We start from the raw sequence: 22,352 nt of genomic DNA, 5'->3' as shown, positions 1-22,352 counted from the left end.
AAGAATCCTCAACTCAATATGCAGGGGGCAGAGAGATGGATCACCCTTTGGGATCTCATACATGCAAACATGACCTCTTCTGCTCATCTGTGACAACTTAGAATGACCTCTGTGGTTTCCCATCAATGAATAGAGAATGCCTTCACATTTCGACCTATGTTTTTTCTACAGCCGTTGAACTATGTGCTGTTTTTAATAAAAGCAATTTCTCAGGAATCCAGGTTCTACAAATCCCCACTTGCTTAAGGGTCTCCAGCCTTATGCAGATCTGTCATCTCTTCCATTTTTTGCAGTACATTTTTTTAAAAAACAATCCTTTGCCCTTTGACTGTAAATTTTAATCTTCTACTCCTGGAAAGATTACAAACTTGTCCAGCCCCCTAGGTTCTTGGGAGGCCTTTCAGCAGATTTAGGGGAAACTGAGACGTGGAGTAAAGCTGCCACCTTTATCTGGCATGGCTCCTGTGCCTTTAAAAGGCAGAAATCTAGCAAGTAAAGCTTCATGTGGTATAGGGATACAGTGACAGTGAAAGCTCTACTTTCTGAATTTGCAGCAGTTCTGCAAGTGCTAAAGACAGAAGAACCTAGTCGCCACTGAAAAAAAATTTTGAGGCAATTTTAGAGTGATTCATTTGGATTTGTTAATCTGAAGTAGCAAAATTATTTCTATTTCCTTAAACAGAACTATTCAGTTTGTAAATGAAAGTATGAAGGTCAAAGTGCTATGCATGTGTGATGACTGTTAATAACTATCTCTGGTTGTAAAGTATCTTTTTTTCAACTGTAGTAATTTAGCAAGCAAAGTGCACTTTTTTCTTCTTTTGTGGTTTTTGTTCTAGATAAACCTGAAACCCTTACAGAAATAAATTTACTGATTACAGTCCAGTCCATAATGAATAACATTCTACATATTGGACATAAAAGCATGGCATGGCACCACACACCCATCCAGTTTCTCCTCAGGAAATAGGGCATAGCAGAGATATTTGAAAAATGCCTTCAAATTTCTCCAATGGAGCATGCATACATACCTATCAGTTTTATTCAAGAAGATGGAATTACATGACATTCAGAAATGCTTCAGCCTTGCAGTTTGCTAAGGACCATGTTTGGAACCTTAAATGCAATACTTTGGATGGTGTTATGTTTTGCAAAAGTCCTTTAGTTTGTGTTCAATCTTCTTTGTGTTTCCTTTTCTCAGATATCTTTTGATTTAGCAGAATATACAGCTGATGTTGATGGAATTGGCACTTTACGATTGCTAGATGCTATCAAGACATGCAGTCTCATAAATTCAGTGAAGTTCTACCAAGCCTCAACAAGTGAACTTTATGGGAAAGTGCAGGAAATACCCCAAAAGGAGACCACTCCTTTTTATCCCAGATCACCATATGGTAAGTATATTAGGCCTGATCACATATTGCATCCTGATTCTGTGTACACATGACTGCCATGAAACACAAAGTGACTTGTGCTGGAAGAGGCATAATAGCATCCTATATAAGGCAAATGGGACTGCAGTATCAAAGCTTTTGAGGTTGCAACCAATCTAAACCTTTACGTGCTGAAGCAGCAGTTTACAGGTTTGGCTTGTTAGACCTGAAGGCTTTTGTACAGAAAATTAAGGGCCGCTTGAGTAGTCACTAGGGATGTCAGAGAATTTCGCCACGAATCTCGGGGAGGCCGAATGCCAGCGCATTCGGCTCCCCAAAATCAGTGGCGAAACGGTCTGCCCCCCCCGGGATGGGACTTACCTTGGGCGAATCTCCCTGGCGGCGGCGGCAGCTCCAGCAGCGGTTTGGCGGCGGTGGCTGCGGCGGCTGGTCTTCTGACCGGCTGCCGCCGCTGCCATTTCCAGTAAAAAACAACAACAAAAAACACGTGATAGGCTACGTAAAGATTTACGTAGCCTATCACGGCTAGATTTTTTAAAAATACCGTGATAGGCTACGTAAATGTTTACGTAGCCTATCATGGCTGACTGCAGGGACACAAACGGCGGTGGCTATGGCTGCCGCCATTTGCGTTCCCGGCCAGCTAGGATTCGCAGCGGGCGCCTCCCCCCCGGCCAGAATTTCAGGGGGGAGGGACGGGGCACCTCCCCCCTGGCCAGAATTTCGGGGGGGAGGGATGTGGTGCCTCCCTCCCCGGCCAGAATTTCGGGGGGAGGGACGGGGCGCCTCCCCCCCGGCTAGAATTTCGGGGGGGAGGGACGGGCGCCTCCCTCCCCGGCCAGAATTTCGGGGGGAGGGACGGAGCGCCTCGTCCCCACCGCGAATCAATTTCATCATAAGGTAAGTGACTTTCGTACATCCCTAGACTAGTCACGTACGAAGTAGCCACCTGGAGGTTGATTGTTTTTTCGCTGTTTTTCAGCCCTGCAGCTCAAGGCCATGCTCTGCTCCAGCTAACTGGGAAAATGAACAGCCGTGCCTGGTGGGAAGATACAGCCTCCTTGGGGGGTGGAGTGGGGAGTCCTGGGACTGGGCTTGGATTGGGTGTTTCAAATCTGCCCTGAGTTGCTAGGGCTGAGCAATAAAAAGAGAGCTAAAGAAGGGGTGGGCGTCTCTTCTTGGCCCTGACGGTACTAGCATGTGCTGCTGGTTGATGGCTATCCTGAGAGGCCCATATGTTGGTATGTATAGGATAGACTAGCTAGCTTTATTGTTTTGCTCTTGGGAGTGTGTGCCTTGGTGTTTGACGTTTCTGGTTTTGCTTGGAGTATTGTACCTTGCTTGTAATTTCCTGTACAAACTACCACCTTTCCCCATTTCTTCCTCTTTGTTCCTTTCCCCTAATAAACTTTTATCCAACTTCCAGTTGGTGTGGTTTGTCCTGTATAACATCAGTGCCAAATACAGTGTCTATTGGCCTGGGAAGGGAGCTACTGGGTCGACTTTGGGGGAAACTGTGGCCAAGTTGGGCCTGGCCCACCCTGCAGGGTTGTTGGAGTGGGACCAACAGTCCTTCACAAAGGCATTAAAGTGTTGTTCATTTTTTTCCTGCCCATAAATTGGACATCTACACTCTCTAACATTCCTTTAATTGCAGAAAGGGCTATTTCTCTTTTATTGATAATATGAAGCCTAACTTTTATTTGGCTACTTAATTTTTTTTTAATTGAAATCACAGTGACTGCATTTCTTATCTGGTACAAATACTACTTTGTAAAGATAACCCGGTGTCATTGCTTGATGGACGTAGACTAACATCTCTGTTAAACACCATGTTTGTTGAGATCCAAAGTATGGAACTTCTCTTTCCTTAAAGGTGTTCTCTCTCTTCCTTTTAATTGAAGGTTACTAAGATAGTGTTCTGTCTTAACACTATCTGAAAGTGATCAGATTTCATGGATTTCTTTGGTTAAATTAAAAATTTCTCTTTTGTGATGAACCTGGATTAAGTAGTCTGCATGTAATATTGTAGTGCTAATGTTTCAAACCGATTTGAGAGTTAAGATCATAGATTTTTCTTGCACACCCCTCCCTACATATAATCTCTTTTTGGTTTGATCTGGTGTTAGAAGGATTAGCTGGTGCAAATCACCGTTTCCAGGGTACGCCCGATTGTATTATTATTTCGACAATCTTTGGGGAGGCTCCTTCTGTTGAAGCCAGGAAAGGAACCAACTGATCTAAAGAACTATTGACCAGTATCGCTCCTCTGTCATCTTTACAAGTTGTTGGAACGAATGATTCTTAATCGAGTGGCAGAGACTCTTGATGTAAAGATCATGAATGAGCAAGCTGGATTTAGATCAGGAAGGTCATGTTGTGGACAAATACTTAATCTCATACAGCACATATCGGATGTTTATGAAAGAAAACTAATTACTGGAGTGGTGTTCATTGATCTTACTGCGGCATACGATATGGTCAATCATAGAAAATTGCTGCTCAGGATAGACAACTTCACTGGAGACCATAAGCTCACCAGGGTTATAGGGAGTTTCCTTCAAAATAGAAGGTTTTATGTGACTCTGAATGGTAAGAACAGTAGATGGAGGAAGCAAAAGTCTGGATTACCACAAGGCAGCGTACTCTCTCCGATTTTATACAATATATATACTAATGACCAACCCGCCCCAGCCAATACACGAATGTTCATATATGCGGATGACACAGCGGTGGCCGTACAAGAACCAAGTTTCGATGAGTGTGCTGTAAATTTATTGAAATGGAGCAGTATTATGTTAATAATCACTTAAAACCAAATCCAAGTAAAACTCAAGTATGTGCCTTCCATCTTCGTAATCGAGATGCTGGAGTTGATTTAGATATTATGTGAAGAGGGAATAGATTACAACATTGCCCAACACCTAAATATTTGGGTGTTACATTGGACAGAATGCTTTCTTTTAAACAACATTGCCTGAATACCAATGCTAAAGTATGTGCTAGGAATAACATTATCCGACGATTGACAAACTATACATGGGGAGCCCAGCCAGCTACGTTACGAGCATCAGTTACAGCCTTGAGTGTCTCTACCACTGAATACGCGGCACCAGTATGGAACGCATCAACACATGCGAAGCAAGTAGATATTGCTGTGAATGAGGCAATGCACATAATGACGGGATGCCTCAAACCGATGCCCGTTAATAAACTATATTCTCTTGTTGGCATTGCCCCACCTAAGATTACAAGGGAAGTAGAAGCAGATACCGAAAGAACTAAGCAAGGGACTGATTCTCCTCACCCTTTGAGCGGATATATTCCCCCAATTTGTCGACTTAGATCTAGAAAGAGTTTTATGTCAAGAACTAATATCCTAGAGGGGACCAAGGAACAGAATCGAATAAGTAAATGGATGAATGAGATTGCCGACTTGAGTAGTTTAACGAAGGAAGAAATGGCCGCTGGAAATACTCTCCCTTATATAGGACAATGAACAGGATGAGGGTAGGGGTACCAAGGTGTAAGACGAATTTATTTAAATGGGGGCTGTTGGCTGACAATATATTATGTGAATGTGGAGAAATCCAATACCCAGCACATCTGATGGTGTGTCGATTACTGCTGGAGTCTTGTATTGTTGACAATCTGCAGCAAGCTAATGACAAAGCTGTGGCGGTGGCTGCATTTTGTCAGAGCAAAGTTTGATCTGTATACGAAATAAATAAATAAATCTCTTTTTGATGAAAGGTCACCCCAGTGGTATATTTCACAGTTCTACTTTGTGTTAGAGAACTTCCCTAACACTTGCTGGTGAGCCCTGTAGCTATTTTGTTTCACATCTGTTTGTTGTGCTGATATTGTTTAAACAGAGAAATGAGATATCCAAAGCCCAGTGATCAAACACTAATTAGTTTCTTGGAAGGTATTCTTTCCTAGCTGTGTGTGTGTGTGTGAGACTGGATATGCATGCTCACTTTCATAAATGTCTTAAAACATATATTACAATTATGGTTTCAGGGGCAGCCAAATTATATGCATATTGGATTGTGGTGAACTTCAGGGAGGCCTACAATCTCTTTGCTGTGAACGGTATTCTCTTCAACCATGAGAGTCCCAGGAGAGGTAAGAAATATATATGAAAATTTCTGTTACTTCCCTGCTGTTCATCTGAACAGGAATGCATTTATAACTACTCTCAGAGTAGATGCTAAATATGCATAATGAATGCTTTCACATATTAAAAATATTATTTGTTTTGTACAGTTCAAAGCACTGTATAATACTTCTATAGAAAGACCATTCTTTTAGTATTAATGGGCCAATTTTCAGGGTTAAGCCTCACGTGGTGCTCACAACATAGAAAAAGATAAAATTTAATTACAGCATATTACAGTCCATAAAACCATACTCTACAAATGTTAAATACATCTAAACGTTACAACAATAATAGAATTAAAGGGGTTGTGAACTTTCCATTTTATTGAAAAGATGAGTTGATTCCCAATGATATGATTAATGTATATCTGAATAGCAGTACATCTGGCCCACCTTGTACAGATTTCATATTAAGGACACAATCTGGCAGCCTCCTTCCTGTGCTGCTAGAGAAGCTCAGAGTTTGTAGGGGAAAAAAGATTTGTAGGAAAAAATGTTCCAGGGTCCAATGACATTCACACGGAATAAAGAATGAACAAGGAAAAAAATGACATCCCACTCTCAATTACTATCTTCTGCTTTCCCCTTTCATTTTTAATAGCTCTGGAATGGGTGGGGAAAGAGTAAAAAACAGATAGGAAGCAAAATGTTCATTATTGTTGAACTTATTTTGGAGAGGGGTATAAAATGGATAAAATAAAATGGGGCAAGGCTGGCTCCTGTTTCCACCCCTCTCCTGCTTTTACTGGGCCACATCTAAATAACTTTCAGCTGCCATTCATCTATTTCCATTTCTGGATGGCAGCGAGAAGTCAGAAATACTTCTTTTGGATTCTTAAATTGTCCCACCATCAGCCCTGGGCAGCAGGTTGTAATCTCCCTAAAAGGCAGACAGGAGTATTTTTCCTAGTCATAGAGTTATAATTTTCAGTCTGTTCTGATGCAAGAATGAATAGGAATACTAGAGGTTCAAAGTTAATTAAGTTGAGAGAACCATTTAAAGCTTTTGCTGCTGTGTGAAACAAGAGAATTTACTTTACATATTGATAACATCTGCTTTCAAATTAATTAAAATTGTTATAATACATCTTGAGTCAACTAACTCAATAACGTCCTGACAATTTCTTGCATAGTTTCTGATATTTCTAGAATTGGGAGTAAGCTGGATTTCATATGAAGCAATTTTCAGGTCAGGTTGCCTCTTTAAAGAGTGTGTTATGGTTTGGGGGAAGAAGAAAGATTTCAGTATTCATCACTGCTTTTGATCCCTAAGGCTTCTTTGACATTCTACCCAGCTCTGAGACTGCTTCCCACTGAGCTTCCAGTCTTATGCTTCTCTCTCAAACATTTATTATCCCACTGGATATTGTGAGCCTGTGATTCTAAGCTGCAGTCTTTGCTTTTAGAAACTGTATGTATGTGTGTGTACATGCCACTTTCCCATGAACAAGAACTCTCTGTGAAATATGCATAGTCCTCTGCTCCCATTAGAACAGGAACAAAAGCAGTCAGTGGAACACTTTGGACGAGACTGGTGCCCTTGTGCCCAGAGTTAATGTGAAATGTCTGCAAATTGTGAAATTCTGTAAAGGAGCTAACTGATGTTTTTCTTAGTCACTAAAGAGCTGTTCAACGTTTTCATAACTTTATCAACACTAAAAAGCTTTATTTAGTATGAGAGGTGAAAGGGCAAACTGTGATAACCTGCTTCCTAAAAACTGTGAAATGTTCTTAGTATATGCTTTGTCATTCAGGCACTTCTTAGGAGTTAGGGGTAATTGGAGGCTGGGCAGAATGGTAAACTATTCTTTACTATTACATTCTATTTGATGAGTTCCCCCCCACCCCACAACCCTTAAGATAACATATTTTGATACTGAAATTCATAACACTGGTTCCATGACAGAAAATGGGTACTTTTGAAATGACATGCAAAAGATTTGATGGACTTTCATAGATTTTCTGCAGTGTATTAATTTCCTGGGAGAAGCTGTACGGAACAAAAATGCACAGTAAAATCCATGATTTCACACACACACACACACACACACACACACACTGTGGAACCATATCATATCTTTGTAAAATTTACAATGTAAATCATAATTATGCGTATATTTTGGATATTCTTATAAATGAGCCAGAACATTATGATAAATGAGGTGCGGTTTTGTGCTGTGTGTGTGTCTGTGTGTGTGTGTGTGTGAGAGAGAGAGAGGGAGAGGGAAAGGGAGAGAGAGAGAGATGTTTGACCCAAGAGTAGAATGAAGAGATAAAATATCAGGCATGGCCTGTCGACAGGGTAGGCAGGGGATTGAACTGCCTCCCATTTCCCTCACCTCCCTCCCCCAGTCCCCATGCATACATCAGACCTTATCTGTAAAAATGAAGCAGCTTCCAACAGTTGCTCAGGGCTTCCTTCCCCCACTTCTTCCTTCCTGCCAGCTAGGGGGAATACTGGGCATGCCAAGTCCCCCTAGCAGCAGCAGAGAATAACAGCATGACTAGATCTCAGACTCAAAGCCTCTTCTCTTCATCTCTTAATCCTTTTGAGCAACAGCAGTGATAGAATGAGAGAGCTTGTTCAGGAGCTGGCTGGCAGTAGCAATTGTGTGTGTGTGGGAGCTTAGCACAGATCTGGTTTGCAGATGGTGTGCATGCACATGCCAATGCTTTGTGTGAGTGTGTGAGTGGATTTCTGCCTGGGGTGAGTGGATTTCTGCTTGTGGTGATTGTGAGGTGAGTGGTTTTTTTCCTAGGGTGAGTGGATATCTGCCTGCAGTAAGTAGATTCCCTCTCCCCACTTATGAACTTTAAGTCACTTGATTCAGTTTCCTTCTTCGTATGATATGGGCTGTTGCTAAAACAGAAAAATGTGACTCCAAAGATGGCTCTGTAGATTATGATGATTTTGCAGAGGGATGGATTTGGATGCTCTCAGAACTTGCAGCTTGGTTCCAAAGGTCTGCTGTTTTGTATAGCTCTCAGGATATCATCATCATTTTCTCACCCATGCTCACTCAGATTTGCAGGCATGCTCTGTATGTCCCATTTTGCAATAGGTTGCAGTAGGTCATCATTATCATTGTTTTCTGTGGCCTCCGCTGTTTTGTACTCATGATCGTAAAGTCACTTGACTCTCCGTGCAATGGTGTCATGGGCCTGATCCTTCAGGCACACACTCTGGCATTCTAACACAGGACACCCCAAATCAGTGAGACTTTTTAATTGTAGCAAATCCCACGGTAAAAGCTTAACAATGGTCACATTCTTCAGAAATCATATAGCTAGTGACAATTAGCTATAGGCTCCATAAGTAATTCCAAAATAATCCAGAGCTAATAACTATAGCATATATAGATGGCTAGATAGCATCACCGATGCAATGAATATGAACTTGAGCACGCTCCAGGAGAGAACGCAGGACAGGAAGGCCTGGCGTGCTATGGTCCATGGGGTCACGAAGAGTCAGACACGACTGAACAACTGAACAACAATAACTATAACCGTGTCAGAGATCCAGACAACTTGGGTTCCCTGTTACAATCTCTATGATTCAGAATACAGGGCAAGGGGCTTGAAAGATTCTTGGCATAATTCATCCTAGACAATCCAAGACAAGGGTTTCCAAAAACAGGACAAGGGGTTTGAATGATTCCTGGTGTAAGCCATCCCAGGCAATCAAAGACAAACGTTCTAGGAAAAGACTTAAACAAATCCACACACGCAGAGGTTTGGTCCAACCTTGAAATCTTTGTAGGAACCTCCACACTACATGGGTCCAAGGCCTTACAAATTGAAGAGCCGAGACAGGTTCAAGAGTAAGTCCAGAATAATCCCAAATACGCGGAGATTTTGATGACCATAGCTTCCCTTTTGGTATCTCCATGCTACATGGGTCCAAATCTATTGTTGTTGTTGTTCAGTCGTTCAGTCGTGTCCGACTCTTCGTGACCCCATGGACCATAGCACGCCAGGCCTTCCTGTCCTGCACTCTCTCCCGGAGAGAGGCCCATCTTTTCACAAAAGAATAAATGGACAAATCAGACATAAGTAAAGGCAATGTGCAGAACATTTCAACCTCCAAGGACACTCTGACCTGATTCACATGTAACAATAACCCAGAGTATGGGTTAAGTATGGGTTGTCGTTGTATTGTGGGTTGTTGTTGCATGCGAACCCTGCACTATGGTTTAACTATGGGTTGTTAACCATGAACAACCCAGAATTCACAACCCAACAACAAACCATGGGTTTTCTTTCTGGGTTAGCAGCCAATAGTGCAGGGTTTGCACATAACAACAACCCACGATTCAGTGACAACCCATACTCAACCCATATTCAACCCATACTCTGGGTTGTCGTTATGTGCAAACCAGGCCTCTGTGAATGACCTTAAAGTGGCCATTCTTGAACAAAGGAATTTCAAAGACAGATACCAACCTGAAATTGCTGAAGTACAGTCCATCAAGATATTCACCTCTATTTCCTGTGGTTTTAATAAGGATAATGGGTTTTTTATAACCCTACATATGTTAATTGGCACACCATTGCAATGATACCTGCAAGAGCATCCACAGGAATTTTTCGGGCGGGGGGAGAGCTGTATTGCACAGCAGCTTGTGGTTGTAATTCGCACACACAGCACGCACTACTACAACACACCTATGCACTTTTTTCTTCTTCTTTGACTGGGTCTACCAATGAGTGGAGAAATTCTAGACAGGGCGGATACAGTGTCAGCCAACATGAGCAACAGCTGGATTTTTTCCAGGGGTGGGGGTGAGGCGGAAGCTGCACAACAGTTTGTGGTTGTAATTCGCATGCATAGCGCATACTGCTACAACACACCTGTGCACTTTCCTTCTATTTGCACTTCATTGCTTAGCATCACATTCCATGATATTTAGATGCCTATACAGAATAGCAGAATTGGACAGCACTAATGCAGAAGAGTGTTATATTCATCGTGAACTCCAACAAAACTGTATTTGGAGTGAGGGATAAAAACACACACCTAGGAACAAGAAAAAAAATCTCAAATGCACGAACACTGTACAGCTGTCTTAAGAATATCATGTTGGATATTTTATGACATCACTGCCCTTATCTTAACACTGACAATTTCATATGACTTGCCTAGAACAATTTCCTTCATCTTGGAAACATTGGTGAACACTCTAGAACAGCTTTCCACAACCTGGTGCCCTCCAGATGTTTTTGACTACATTTCCCAGCATTCCTGACCATTAACTATGCAGGATGGGCCTGATGGAAGCTGAAGTCCAAAACGGAGCCCTAGGTTGGGGAAGGCGGTTCTAGAGAGTAGCAGTCAAGTCTGGGCGGAGTATTTTTAGCAGTGGCAGTAGAAATCAGTATGCTTGGTCAGGGTTTAGGGTTCTAGAGGAGCTTTGTCTACTCACTTTACTTTTCAAATTGTTATCAGCCACGTTTTACACCATCTAACTATACAACATGCCTTGAATGTTGAACTGCAGCACTGTTCCTCTGGAATTGCATATTTTTCCTAGAACTGCCCATTTTGTGTATGGTTGCATATTTTTAAAAAGCCCTGATATCATCAGAAAACAAGTCCACAATTTTTGGTAGATGTGGTGACTGAGCAGTGACAATACCTGGGCACCAGGTCTACCAAGATAGGTTGACCTGTTCCCTGAGAAAATTTTATGCCAGGTTTACCCTTCTTTTGTTTCTCAAAGGGTAGATCTGGTGTCTGAACAATGTCTTTCCACCCACAGCTGAAAACTTCCATTCTTTCCCTGATTCCTTTCACTCCTGAAATGGCACACTGTCTCAGCTCCAAGGTCTGCACTAAGAGAGAGATGGGGAAAGGCTCCACTTGGGCCTCCTGCAAAAGCTAAGAATGGCAGGTTCTCTTAAAGCTACGTACATACAAAAATAACCCTGTCTAGCCCTTAATACATTGCACTGCTGCTACAATAAACTTCACAGCCCCATCTGCATTTCCTTAAAACACGAACACACCAGGCAACTGGATAGCAATACTGGGCTATACTGCAGAGTTGTCTATCACTGCTCTAACACACACACTCCTTTCCAGCAAAATGGGAATAACAGCAACACTGGACTACTTTGCAGGACTGGTGTAACCCACACTTTCTCAGCCACAGCCCTGTCTCCTGCCGTATGGGTATAATAATGATTTGGTAATTTGAGGTTAACAGTTCATGCATCTGATAACGTGGACAGTGTCCACAAAAGCTTATGCCAAAATAAATGTGTTAGTCTATTAAGTTGCCACAAGACTCTTTGTTATTTTTATTGTATATCAGTTTCTTCTTCTAAATCTCTATTAGAAACTTAAAGCTTTGCATGTCTTCCCCTCTCCTTTGTTTTTCACCATCTACATAATGCTAGTCTGACATTTTCAATAAATCTAAGGTTACATAGAGAACATGTGCCAGTATAAGTACGTACCATGCCACATAAGATGGTGATCTACTACATAAAGATATTGCAAAGACAGTCACACAAACACTGACATGGCGCTTCTTAGGTTGCAAGGGAGTGCAGGTAAATAATCCAGTGAAATGGGCAGTTATCATCTTAGTCTTGCCCACCTGATTAGCATACTACAGGTGGGTGGCAAAGACCCATGTTATCAGCCCCATGCATTTGTTTGCATTTTCTGTATGTGTTTCCTTTATTGTGGAATTTCATAATCATTCTCATAGAAGAATTCTTCTTCCACTTCATAGTCAATTTCTAGAAAGAGATGAGAAGCAATGAATACCAGGAGGGAAACAATAAATAGCACAGGTTCATTAACATCAAAGAAATACAGTGAAACTCAGTTGATAGAACAGTTTCTACACTGTTTAGTAAAATATAAAGTACTACAATATTCTCTTTAATCTTTAATAATTGCATGGTGCATTAAATACTCTGGTTAATAATTATTGCTCTCTAAGCCTGACCTTTATTAAGTGTTGTATAAACTATTTAAGGAATGAATAAAGTTTTAGAAACAGTTATTATAAGGGAGGCAAAGCTATTTGCTTTGCTTTAGTGAAAAGATACCATTTATAAAGGACTGATTACACTCATCTGTTTCTGAGTAGCCGATAAGTTTACTTTAACATGGCAAGAATGAATAACATAAAAAAAAATGTGTCATGGGAATCAAGTAAGACCTTGTAGAGGTAGGAAATCTAATTGCGTTGTTTTACAGTCATTTGTCTTGTCCCCGTTCCCTGACAAATGACAGCTTGGATCAAAAGACTTTAAGAAGCTTTCCTGCTTTAAAGTAATGAGAACAACAGAAACGTTCAGACTACGGGCGGTTCATAACTATGCCTTTCCTTCTCTGACATGGCTACCTGCCAGTAATTTTTTGTATAAAAGCTGCTTTGTATAATAAGTTATACAAACTGACTTTGCATAGCTTCTTGATTGTCACTAGATTTATAATAATAAAAGCCCTAAAGAGTTCTCTGTGTTGGCTCCCATATCAGCATATATGGCAGAAGAGTATTCTTAGTAGGATAATAGAGATGACCATACTACCCTGTGAGGGGAGGGTTCACCCCAGGACAGTTTGGTCATCTGTAAGCTCCCAATCTCTCTCCATCCCGCATACATTTAGATAGGAATTGGTGCTTGGAGAGATTTGAGCAGCACCTTGCTGATAGTCTTGCAAACCTCCTTTCTTGGTTTTTATCTTTCTTGGTCTTTAAATGGGGTTCTATCAACTGCCCCCACCTTCAAGGAATGTGTGTGTGTTTGGGGGGGGGTTGAGGGACCACGTGGGCTAGGCCTCCCATCTGCACATTTGGCTTGCATCACAAAGAGCTGTAAGAGTGTACAGCTCCTTCATTAAAGAAGGGTTCCTTGCCCAGTCAGTGTGGAGAAACTCTTCTGCATATACATTGTTACGTGCATTAAGCGCCCTCTGATTGTGTGCCAGACACATGAGCTCCCCATTTCAATATGGGTGTGCGTGTGTGTCTTGAACCCCCTGTAGTAAATCAGTAATGTCAAACTGGAGTGAAGTGATAAACCTTTGTTTCTAGATTGTGGTAAAATGCGTCACCCAGCCCTTTAGTGTAGGAGATATGAAAGTTCTCAGTTCTTTTGCTTGTGTGGCCATTGTTCTTCCTCTCAGTGCTATTTCCATCTTTTACTCCTCCCATTTGCCTCAAATATGTCAGACACTGATGATTATGTGCTTTCCACAATTCTCAATCTCTCTCTCTCTCTCTCCTCAAATTATTTATAAAATTTAAGGGTAGAAACCTGTCAAGGCAGCATACAAGATAAAAACCACACAAAGTGGATATTACTAAAATGTCACCCTGCTGTTTCCCAACCATTAACTTGTCTTAGAGCCGTGTGCCTCCCACACTGCATTTTTAACTAGGCAGGTGATTTCGCCTGTCTAGAGGAGGCTTTGGGGAGGAAGAGGGAAGGAGGGGATAGCGATAAGAAAAGGTGTAAGCCTTTTCTCCTCCCTGCCCCCAGGAACGCCTCCTTTCCCCCATCTCAGTGCTCCATTCTCTCTGTGCTGGCTACGAGGCGGAGGGGGAGGCATGCACGGTTTCCTGGCTCTGAGCTTGGAACCCTATCCTCAAGCTTGGAGCCAGGAATCCAAAAAATCCTACATCCCCTGGATGCTGTCTAGGGAACATAGGATTGCTTCCTAGATGTTGTTGTGCTTTTATAATGATGTATTGTTTTATAATTTGTTCTCAACCGCTTCAGGATTTTTAAGAATGGGAAGCAGTATATAAATATTTTTAAATAAAATGAATAATAAATAAATGAAATCATTTGGTGGAACAAGGAAGAGAAGGAGGTGGGAAGGCAAGCTGTGCAATCTGCACATGTTACAGATATGCCCTTACAACCACTGAAGCAGGCACAACGATCTGCAGTACATAAGAAGAGGAAGACTCAGCAGCCATTGTCTATCACGGGGGAGCTTCTTATTATGAAGTAAACAAACACAATTGTCCCAGATAATGCATTTGTCTTATTCTGTAATGGTTACATTATAGTTATGTGGAAGTGTTGCAACTACTGCTCCTAACAGAGGAACCCATAAATTTAGAGCAGGTAAAATTGTTTTACATTTTGGAACCATGAAATAATGAAGTATCTGTTCTGAAATAAGGGACAAAGAGAGGCCAGTGTTGAGCCAGCATTATGTGCTGGGAACAGAGCTTTCTCTTGGCATAAAATAAGAGTAATGCATGTCTGGATTAAGAAGAAACCATCACATAATGTAGAGTAATTTAATAATATAGATCTTTGGCTTTCTCTACGCACTTCATTTCACTTGTTTATAATTTGAGTCCCTTTTCTTCCTTCGTGAAGACCAACACTTTCTGCATTCTGTAAATGTCTGTTTACAAATAAAATACAGGTATAAATAATATATCTATGAAAATTATATTGAAGGGTAGTCATAATAAACTTATTTTAAAAGGCTTTTTGACGATGAGCAGTTGCCAAAAGCTTGTAACTACCATGTTCTCAGAAAATGCATGCTGCAAATGATCTGTTTTTCAGAGCCTAAAATTCTTTCTAATATGCCTGAAGTTGAAGTTTTGAGTACCTGCAATTTAACTAGTGTTGCTTTTGGCAGAGCAGGATGAGTAAATAAAGCATTGGCTCTCTGATCTTAAAGTGGTGCAGTCAATCAAGCATTACATTTTCCCAGTATCTTGTCGTGCTTAATATTGCCTGAAGAAACTTAGGTCCAGCAGCTCTCAAAGATTACCACCATCAGTGAGGTAATAGATTAGAATGTATGCAATCCTCAAGGCCTAGATTTGAGCGAAGATAAGGGCCAAATAGAGAATCATTATTTTATTTTCAAAACCAACTGAGCGCAGTGAGGGTTGAATCCAGTGCTAGCCATACTTAATGTAGACCCATTGAAATGAATGGAACTTAAATGAGTAAGGACTAGCTTAATTCATTTCAATGGGTTTATTCATTTTATTCATTCATTTCAGTGGGTTTACTCTTAAGTAGGATCAACATTGGATTCAGCCCAGATTTTTCTACTACAAGACAATACCTTCCAAATACAGACTGTGTGCTTCTAGAATAGTATTTACATTTTAAACAAATGTATGTGGTCAGCAAGTATGAAGCTATTGCTAGCATATTGTTTTTCATTCAATGGTGCTTTGCTGAAATCCTCTAAATGTTTAAACTGCAGTTTCCAAAAGGGTAGCTACATCAGTATTTTATAGCAAAATCAACATACTGAAGGCTACAGCACTAGCACTAACAATGTTGCGCTAGTGTAAACCAATGCTAGCGCAGTGTCATTAGTGCTTGCTAGGCAGAGAAAAAGCAGTGATTTGCCACTGAATCAAAATTTTGGCAGCATGGTTGGCTGTCAGATTTTGCTGGCAAATGGCAACTTTTTCCCTTTGCCTAGCAAGTAGTAATGATGTTGCGCTAGCATTGGTTTGGGCTAGTGGTGTGACAGAATTGGATACTACCCAGAGAACCTTGTAGTACCTTAGGGCAGTATCCAACAGGGTGCTTTGCCCCCACCAATTATTTTCCACAAGCGAGACCCACCACTTATGCAATGGAGATTTATCACTTCTGGGAGCAGCCGGAAACAAGCAGAAATACTTGTTTCTGGAACAGGGCAGGTCAGCAGAGCTTGCATAAGGGATAAGGGCTTGCATTTCTGGACTGGAAATGAGCATTTAAACTTGTTTGGGGGCTTCCTATAGGTAGCGTTAAATCTCCATTGCACAAGCGGTGGGTCCTGCTTGCACAGTGGAATCAGCAGGAGAGGCTGCTTGTGCAATGGCCCCGTTGGATATTGCCCTTAAAGACTAACAGATGAATTATTATGGCATAAGCTTCCATGGGCTAGAGTCCACTTCATCAGATGTAATTATATTTTCCAGGGTTTCTTTTAGGTGAAATAGTTATGTCTGTATCTTCATTAAGCAGACGTTTCATGCATCTTTCAGTGGTAGTCTCTTTAGATAAAATCTTGCATGTGATAAGTTTCCTGTTAGATTGTCAAGTCTGGGCGATCATCTTAATGCAGCTTATGAGACTTTGCCAAATCTTGTGAAATTTTGCCTCACCTCTTTGCCCCTATCCAAGAAGGACTAAGTCTTAGGCTCAGAAGACAAGCTCCCATTGGAGTCAATGGGAATTCCTCCACCCCCAGCCTAAATGCTGTGAAAGGCATTAACCTTCCCCTCCCAACCTCCCCGCAATCTCTTCCCTGATTGGCAGTTAAGCTTAGGAAAAAACTTTTTGTTGTTGCTGATGGAAATTCCCCCCTCCACAGCTTAATTCACAGGGGCTGATTTTCAGAGTGGGGGGCTCACACCTGGGGAAGAGAAGTATTACTCACTGTGCACTGCACCACCACCCCCCGCAAATCACCCCACATGCCAATTAAGTTTAGGGGGGGGGAAGCTTTAGTGATGCCTTTGAAAGCTTTTTTTGTAAGCCTAATTGTGTGGTGTGGGGGTGATATTCCTCTGGAAGGGAGGGAAACAGAGTAAGAGAAAGTGGGAGAGAGGGACAGAGAGAGAGAAATAACATGGGAGAGAGAGGAGGGACATGTTTATTGACTCCTAAAAGATTAAATAATCTGGGCATTGTGTGTCTCTCTGTCCTGCACTGTGGTGCATGGAGAGATGGCACTAAGAGTGGGGCTTCCTAGCCTGCTGTGCTTGTGTCTCTGTGTGTGTGTGTGTGTCTAGGGAATGGGGAGAAAAGCACAGGTCTTGAGTATAGAAAGAGACAACACAAGGATCTGCAGATGTTATTTATTTTCATTAATTTTTATATCCTGACCTTCCCCACAGGAGCCCAGGGCAGTTAAAAATCTATATAAAAACAATACAACACATGAACACCATTAAAATCATATATCTGAAATTACAATTACACAATAAAATACATCAAAACCGTCACTGCCACACGAGAAAACAGATAAATTACTTGCCTCTACCCCAAAAGCTTGTACAAATAAATACGTCTTTAACTGATGCCTGAATGACAACATTGCGGAGGACAGTCTTCTTAGCTGCTGTTCTCTTTTATCTCTCTTATCTTTTATATTCTTGTACACTGTTGTACATTTTAACGTGTGCCTGGGAGGACTATTGGGCAACTCAGAGGGTCGGGGAGGTGCCACTATAACTGTGGTCACGGGCAGGGGGAGGTATGGCATTGGGGGATTAACAGGCCAGCTGAGAAAAAGAGGGGCTAGGCACCTTACAGCTGTCCCCTCTTCTAGTTCTTCCCCCAACCTGATGGTTCCTGGCAGCCTTACCAGTCTGCCCTCGGGTCTGGTGGTGCTGCTGCTGAATGCCAGGTCAGCCCAAAATAAAATCTCCCTCATCCATGATTTGATTGTGGATGAGGGGGCTGACCTGGTATGTATTACTGAGACCTGGGTGGGGGAACTGGGAGGGGTCCCTCTCTCCCAGCTGTGCCCTCCTGGGTACTCGGTGCAGCACCAACACCGACTTGAGGGTCGGGGAGGGGGGTTGCTGTGGTCTATAGGAATTCAGTCTCCCTCTCCAGGCTTCCTGCTCATTCGAGTGCAGATCTTGAGTGTTTGTACCTTGTGTTGGGTACCCGGGACAGACTGGGGATTCTGTTGGTGTACCGCCCACCCCGCTGCCCATCAGACTCCCTGCCTGAGCTGACGGAGGTGGTCTCGGACTTGGTGTTGAGAACCCCTACGATGATGGTCCTGGGGGATCTCAACTTCCATGCCGAGGCTGCTGTATCCAGGGCGGCTCAGGACTTCATGGCCGCCATGACAACCATGGGGCTGTCCCAACATGTCATCAGCCCAACGCATATAAAAGGACACACGCTTGATCTGGTTTTCTTGACTGGGCAGGAGGATGGTGATCTGAAAGTGGAGGAATTAACATCCCTTTGTCATGGTCAGATCACTTCCTGCTGAGGTTTAGACTCCTGGCAGCCTTCCCCCTCTGCAAGGGTGGGGGACCTATTAAAATGGTCCGCTCCCGGAGATTAATGGATTCCGATTGATTCCAGAGGGCTCTGGGGGATTTAACTGCTGGTATGGCTGGTGCGCCTGTCGAAGCCCAGGTCGCTCTGTGGAATGCAGAGATGACTCGGGCGGTTGACACGATCGCGCCCAAGCGCCCTCTCCCTCTGAGCAGAGCCCGGCCAGCTCCTTGGTATACACCTGAGTTGAGGGCAATGAAGCAAGAGGGGAGACGGCTAGAACGCAGGTGGAGGAAAACTCGTGCTGAGTCTGACCGAACACAGGTAAGAGCCCACTATCAAGCCTACTCTGTGGCGGTGAGGGTGGCAAACAGACAGTTCTTTTCCACCAGCATTTCATCTTCTCAGTGTCGTCCAGTGGAGATTTTCTGAGCGGTTCGTGCCCTGTTACATTCTGGGCCAGGGAGAGAGACGGTGGAACCCTCGGTGGCACGCTGTGATAAGTTTGCAAGGCACTTTGAAGATAAAGTCACTCAGATTTGTCATGAATTGGACACCACGATTAATGCAGTTCCATTGGTAGAGGCGTTCGGAGCACCGTCTGGTCCAGTTTTATTGGATGAGTTTCAGTTACTGAGGCCTGAGGATGTGGACAAGGTGCTTGGCCAAGTCCGATTGACCACTTGTGTGCTTGACCCTTGCCCTTCATGGCTTATTAAATCAAACAAGGAGGGGATGTCCGGCTGGGTCCAGGAGGTTGTAAATTCCTCCTTGAGAGAGGGAGTGGTGCCTGCCGCTTTAAAAGAGGCGGTAATTAGACCACTCCTGAAAAAGCCTAACCTGGACCCAGAGGATGTTAACAATTATAGGCCAGTGGCCAACATCCCCTTCCTGGGCAAGGTGCTTGAGCAGGTGGTTGTAGGACAGCTCCAGGCACTGTTGAATGAAACGGATTATCTAGATCCATTTCAATCGGGCTTCAGGCCTGGTTTTGGAACGGAAACTGCCTTGGTCGCTCTGTGGGATGCCCTCTGCTGGGACAGGGACAAGGGGAGTGCGACCCTGTTGATTCTTCTGGACCGCTCAGCGGCTTTCGATACCATTGACCATGGTATCCTTCTGGATAGGTTGTCTGGGTTGGGAGTTGGAGGCACTGCACTACAGTGGTTCTGCTCCTACTTGTATAGCCGATTCCAGAAGGTGGTGCTGGGGGATTATTGCTCTGTGCCATGGCAATTGTGCCTGCCCGGACCTTAAGATCATCCTCAGCGGCCCTTCTCCGTGAGCCCCTGCCAAAGGAAGTGAGGCAGGTGGCTACTAGGAGGAGGGCTTTTTCTGCTGTGGCATCCCAACTCTGGAATGAGCTCCCTAGTGAGGTTCTCCTGGCACTACATTGTATTCCTTTCTGCGCCAGGTGAAGACCTTTTTATTTTCCCAGGCATTTTAGCATTTTCGCTTTCTAAACTTTTAGCTTTGCTGTTTTAAATCTGTATTTTAAGCTCCTGCACTGCTGCTAGGTTTTATTGTGGTTGTATTGTTATTATTGTGGTTTTAATGTTCTATATATTTTAAATTGTTTTATTGTGTATTGTTTGGTTTTAATTTTTGTGAACCGCCCAGAGAGCTTCAGTAGTATAGAAATGAAATAAATAAACAAACAAACAAACAAACAAATAGTCGGTTCTCTACTGGAAGGGATTCCAGAGTCAGAGTGCCACCACTGAGCAGGCTCTGCCACATATGGTAGCTCCATGCGACACATTCCTCAAGAGCATCACAAGCAAAGCCTTCCCATCTGATCTTAAATCCTGGGTGTTCGGTACTAGGGAAGACAGTCCTTCAGTTGCCTGGATCCTAAGCCATTTAGGGCTTTGTACACTAGTACTAACACCTTGAATTCAGCTACTGAAATTCCTAAATCTGTCTGCTTCAAGGAATTTATTCAAGTATGAATTGTGCTTGGGTTATTTTTAAGTTATGTTTTCAGAACTAGGGTGCTTCCAGATGGGGATTTTATTGTGCAATTGCACTGCCTCATTTGTGGAATTTTATGGGGGGGGGATCCAGACGATATATCTTCATTTTGTAGCCTTCCTGTGTTTTCCCACTGCTTCTGTCTTTTTTTCTTTCAGACCTTTTGATTGGTAGCACTAGGAGTCCTCTGTCTGCAGATCTTGGGGATACTTCCCTCTTTTGCATGGATTGTGCAATTTTTGTGTGGATTATGACATAAGAATTGGCTTTCTAGAGAACGAGTTCCCTATTAGTGTATAGGATTATTAATTGAAGAGGATGCAAAACAATTTTTCTTTTACTACTTTTCTTTATTTAAAACCCTATTATTCTTTCATTACATTGTTGGGACCAGAAGTTTGGAATACATTTACAGTGTAAGGCCTTTTAAATACATCAAAATGATGTATTTAAGGGCCTTAAAAACCTCTACCTCCCATATACAATTTGCAGATCTTTAGTAGTGTGTTGAATTGGAAGCTGTGAGCTATTCTCCCAAACTTTTAATGTTCCCTCAAGAAGTAATCATTTCAGAATGGAAGTTCTCATGATTCAGCCTTCCAGGTCAAGGCACTGAAACTCACTGCAATCCACATGATGATTACAGAACTCATTGCTGATACAACATATAGGTGCTGAAAGTTATTAGGTTTACATGATAGGTTCTTGCAGTCTGAAACCCAAGATTGTATATTTTTACATTCTTTGGAGGGGGGAACGGTTGTTGAAAACCGTGTCTGCTCTTGCAACTTGATTTATAAATTGCAGTGCAAAGTGTTCCAAAATGACAAGAACGCTAATGCAAGGCGTAAAAGCAGGCATTTATAATTTTCAGAAAAGCTTATAATAAAATTCTTGTGTAAATTAGAAATTTTTTTACGCTTATTGGACAGTATCCAACACTGCTGGTTTGCTTAAACCATTAATTTTAGCATAATTTTAGCATTCTGGCATAAGTGGCCTCTAGCGGTAAGCCAATAGCTGGCGCAGCAGGTTTCCCCAGAAAAGTTGTCATGAGTTTATCAGCTGAAGCTGATAAAGAGGCACTCCAGACCACTGAAGTACCGCCATCTTGTCTAGGCTGAGTCTCAGGTTATTAACCCTTATCCAGTCCATTAACCATAACTAGGCACTGATCCAGAATACCCACTACTACTTCTCTCCAGTGATGTGGGCTGGAAATTTTTCCAGTGCTTTATTTTTCTGCAGAAAATTTTCCATTTCATAAGTTATTTAGTAAAAATGAATGAATACCAATTGCAAATACAATATTAAGCATGCTTGGCAGTTTCAGTGTTGTAATTTTTGTTTCTCAGGTGATTATCCCTAGCAAGTATATGAGTATATGTCATCATATTTGTACAAGTATATGACATTGAAATACATATATCTCTCAGTGTGAAATGGAACTAATAGGTAGTGACAGTGAAACTGAAGGTGCCCCAACAACCTTGGTGGAAGAGTTGAACTCTGTTGAAATACATGAGTGGTTGTCAGCATATCATGCACAGTTCTTCTGGGTAATTAGTATGTCAACAGTTTTCAGTATCTTTGGGTTTTTTCCTTACATTTAAATAATGTAAGGGAAATACATGGTATTGTCTTTAATTGTTTACAGCTATTCCAATAAAAATTTCTACATTACATAACATTTAAATCACATTAAGTGTGCTTTACTTTTCCCCTCAAATATTTCAGGTCAAATACTTAGTATATAGGGCCAACATTAACATGGGGCCCCTTTTCAGCTTTGTTATTTACTAAATATGCTAAAAATATATATGCTGAATTAGATCTCTATAGGGCACCAGAACATTT

At 42.2% G+C, this 22,352-nt stretch overlaps 1 protein-coding gene across 10 annotated transcripts in view; it reads left to right on the top strand.

The window, feature by feature from the left end:
- GMDS (GDP-mannose 4,6-dehydratase) overlaps nt 1–22,352 on the top strand; it is a 453,335-nt gene that overhangs the window by 138,731 nt on the left and 292,252 nt on the right. For all 10 annotated transcript variants that reach the window (XR_014790260.1, XR_014790259.1, XM_084850473.1 and 7 more), the window contains 2 exons: nt 1,202–1,394; nt 5,418–5,522. Coding sequence is in view for 8 of the 10 variants with exons in the window: in XM_084850473.1 (XP_084706599.1) it covers nt 1,202–1,394; nt 5,418–5,522 (298 nt within the window). In the remaining 2 variants the exon portion in view is untranslated. The remainder of the gene's footprint in view (nt 1–1,201; nt 1,395–5,417; nt 5,523–22,352) is intronic.

The sequence above is a fragment of the Heloderma suspectum genome, chromosome 4 (genome assembly GCF_057233095.1).
Source record: "Heloderma suspectum isolate Gila_16-S chromosome 4, 16-S_ref, whole genome shotgun sequence".
Lineage (NCBI taxonomy): Eukaryota > Metazoa > Chordata > Lepidosauria > Squamata > Helodermatidae > Heloderma > Heloderma suspectum.
Note: the sequence above shows the minus strand (reverse complement) of the source record. Positions and strands in the feature narration are given on the sequence as shown.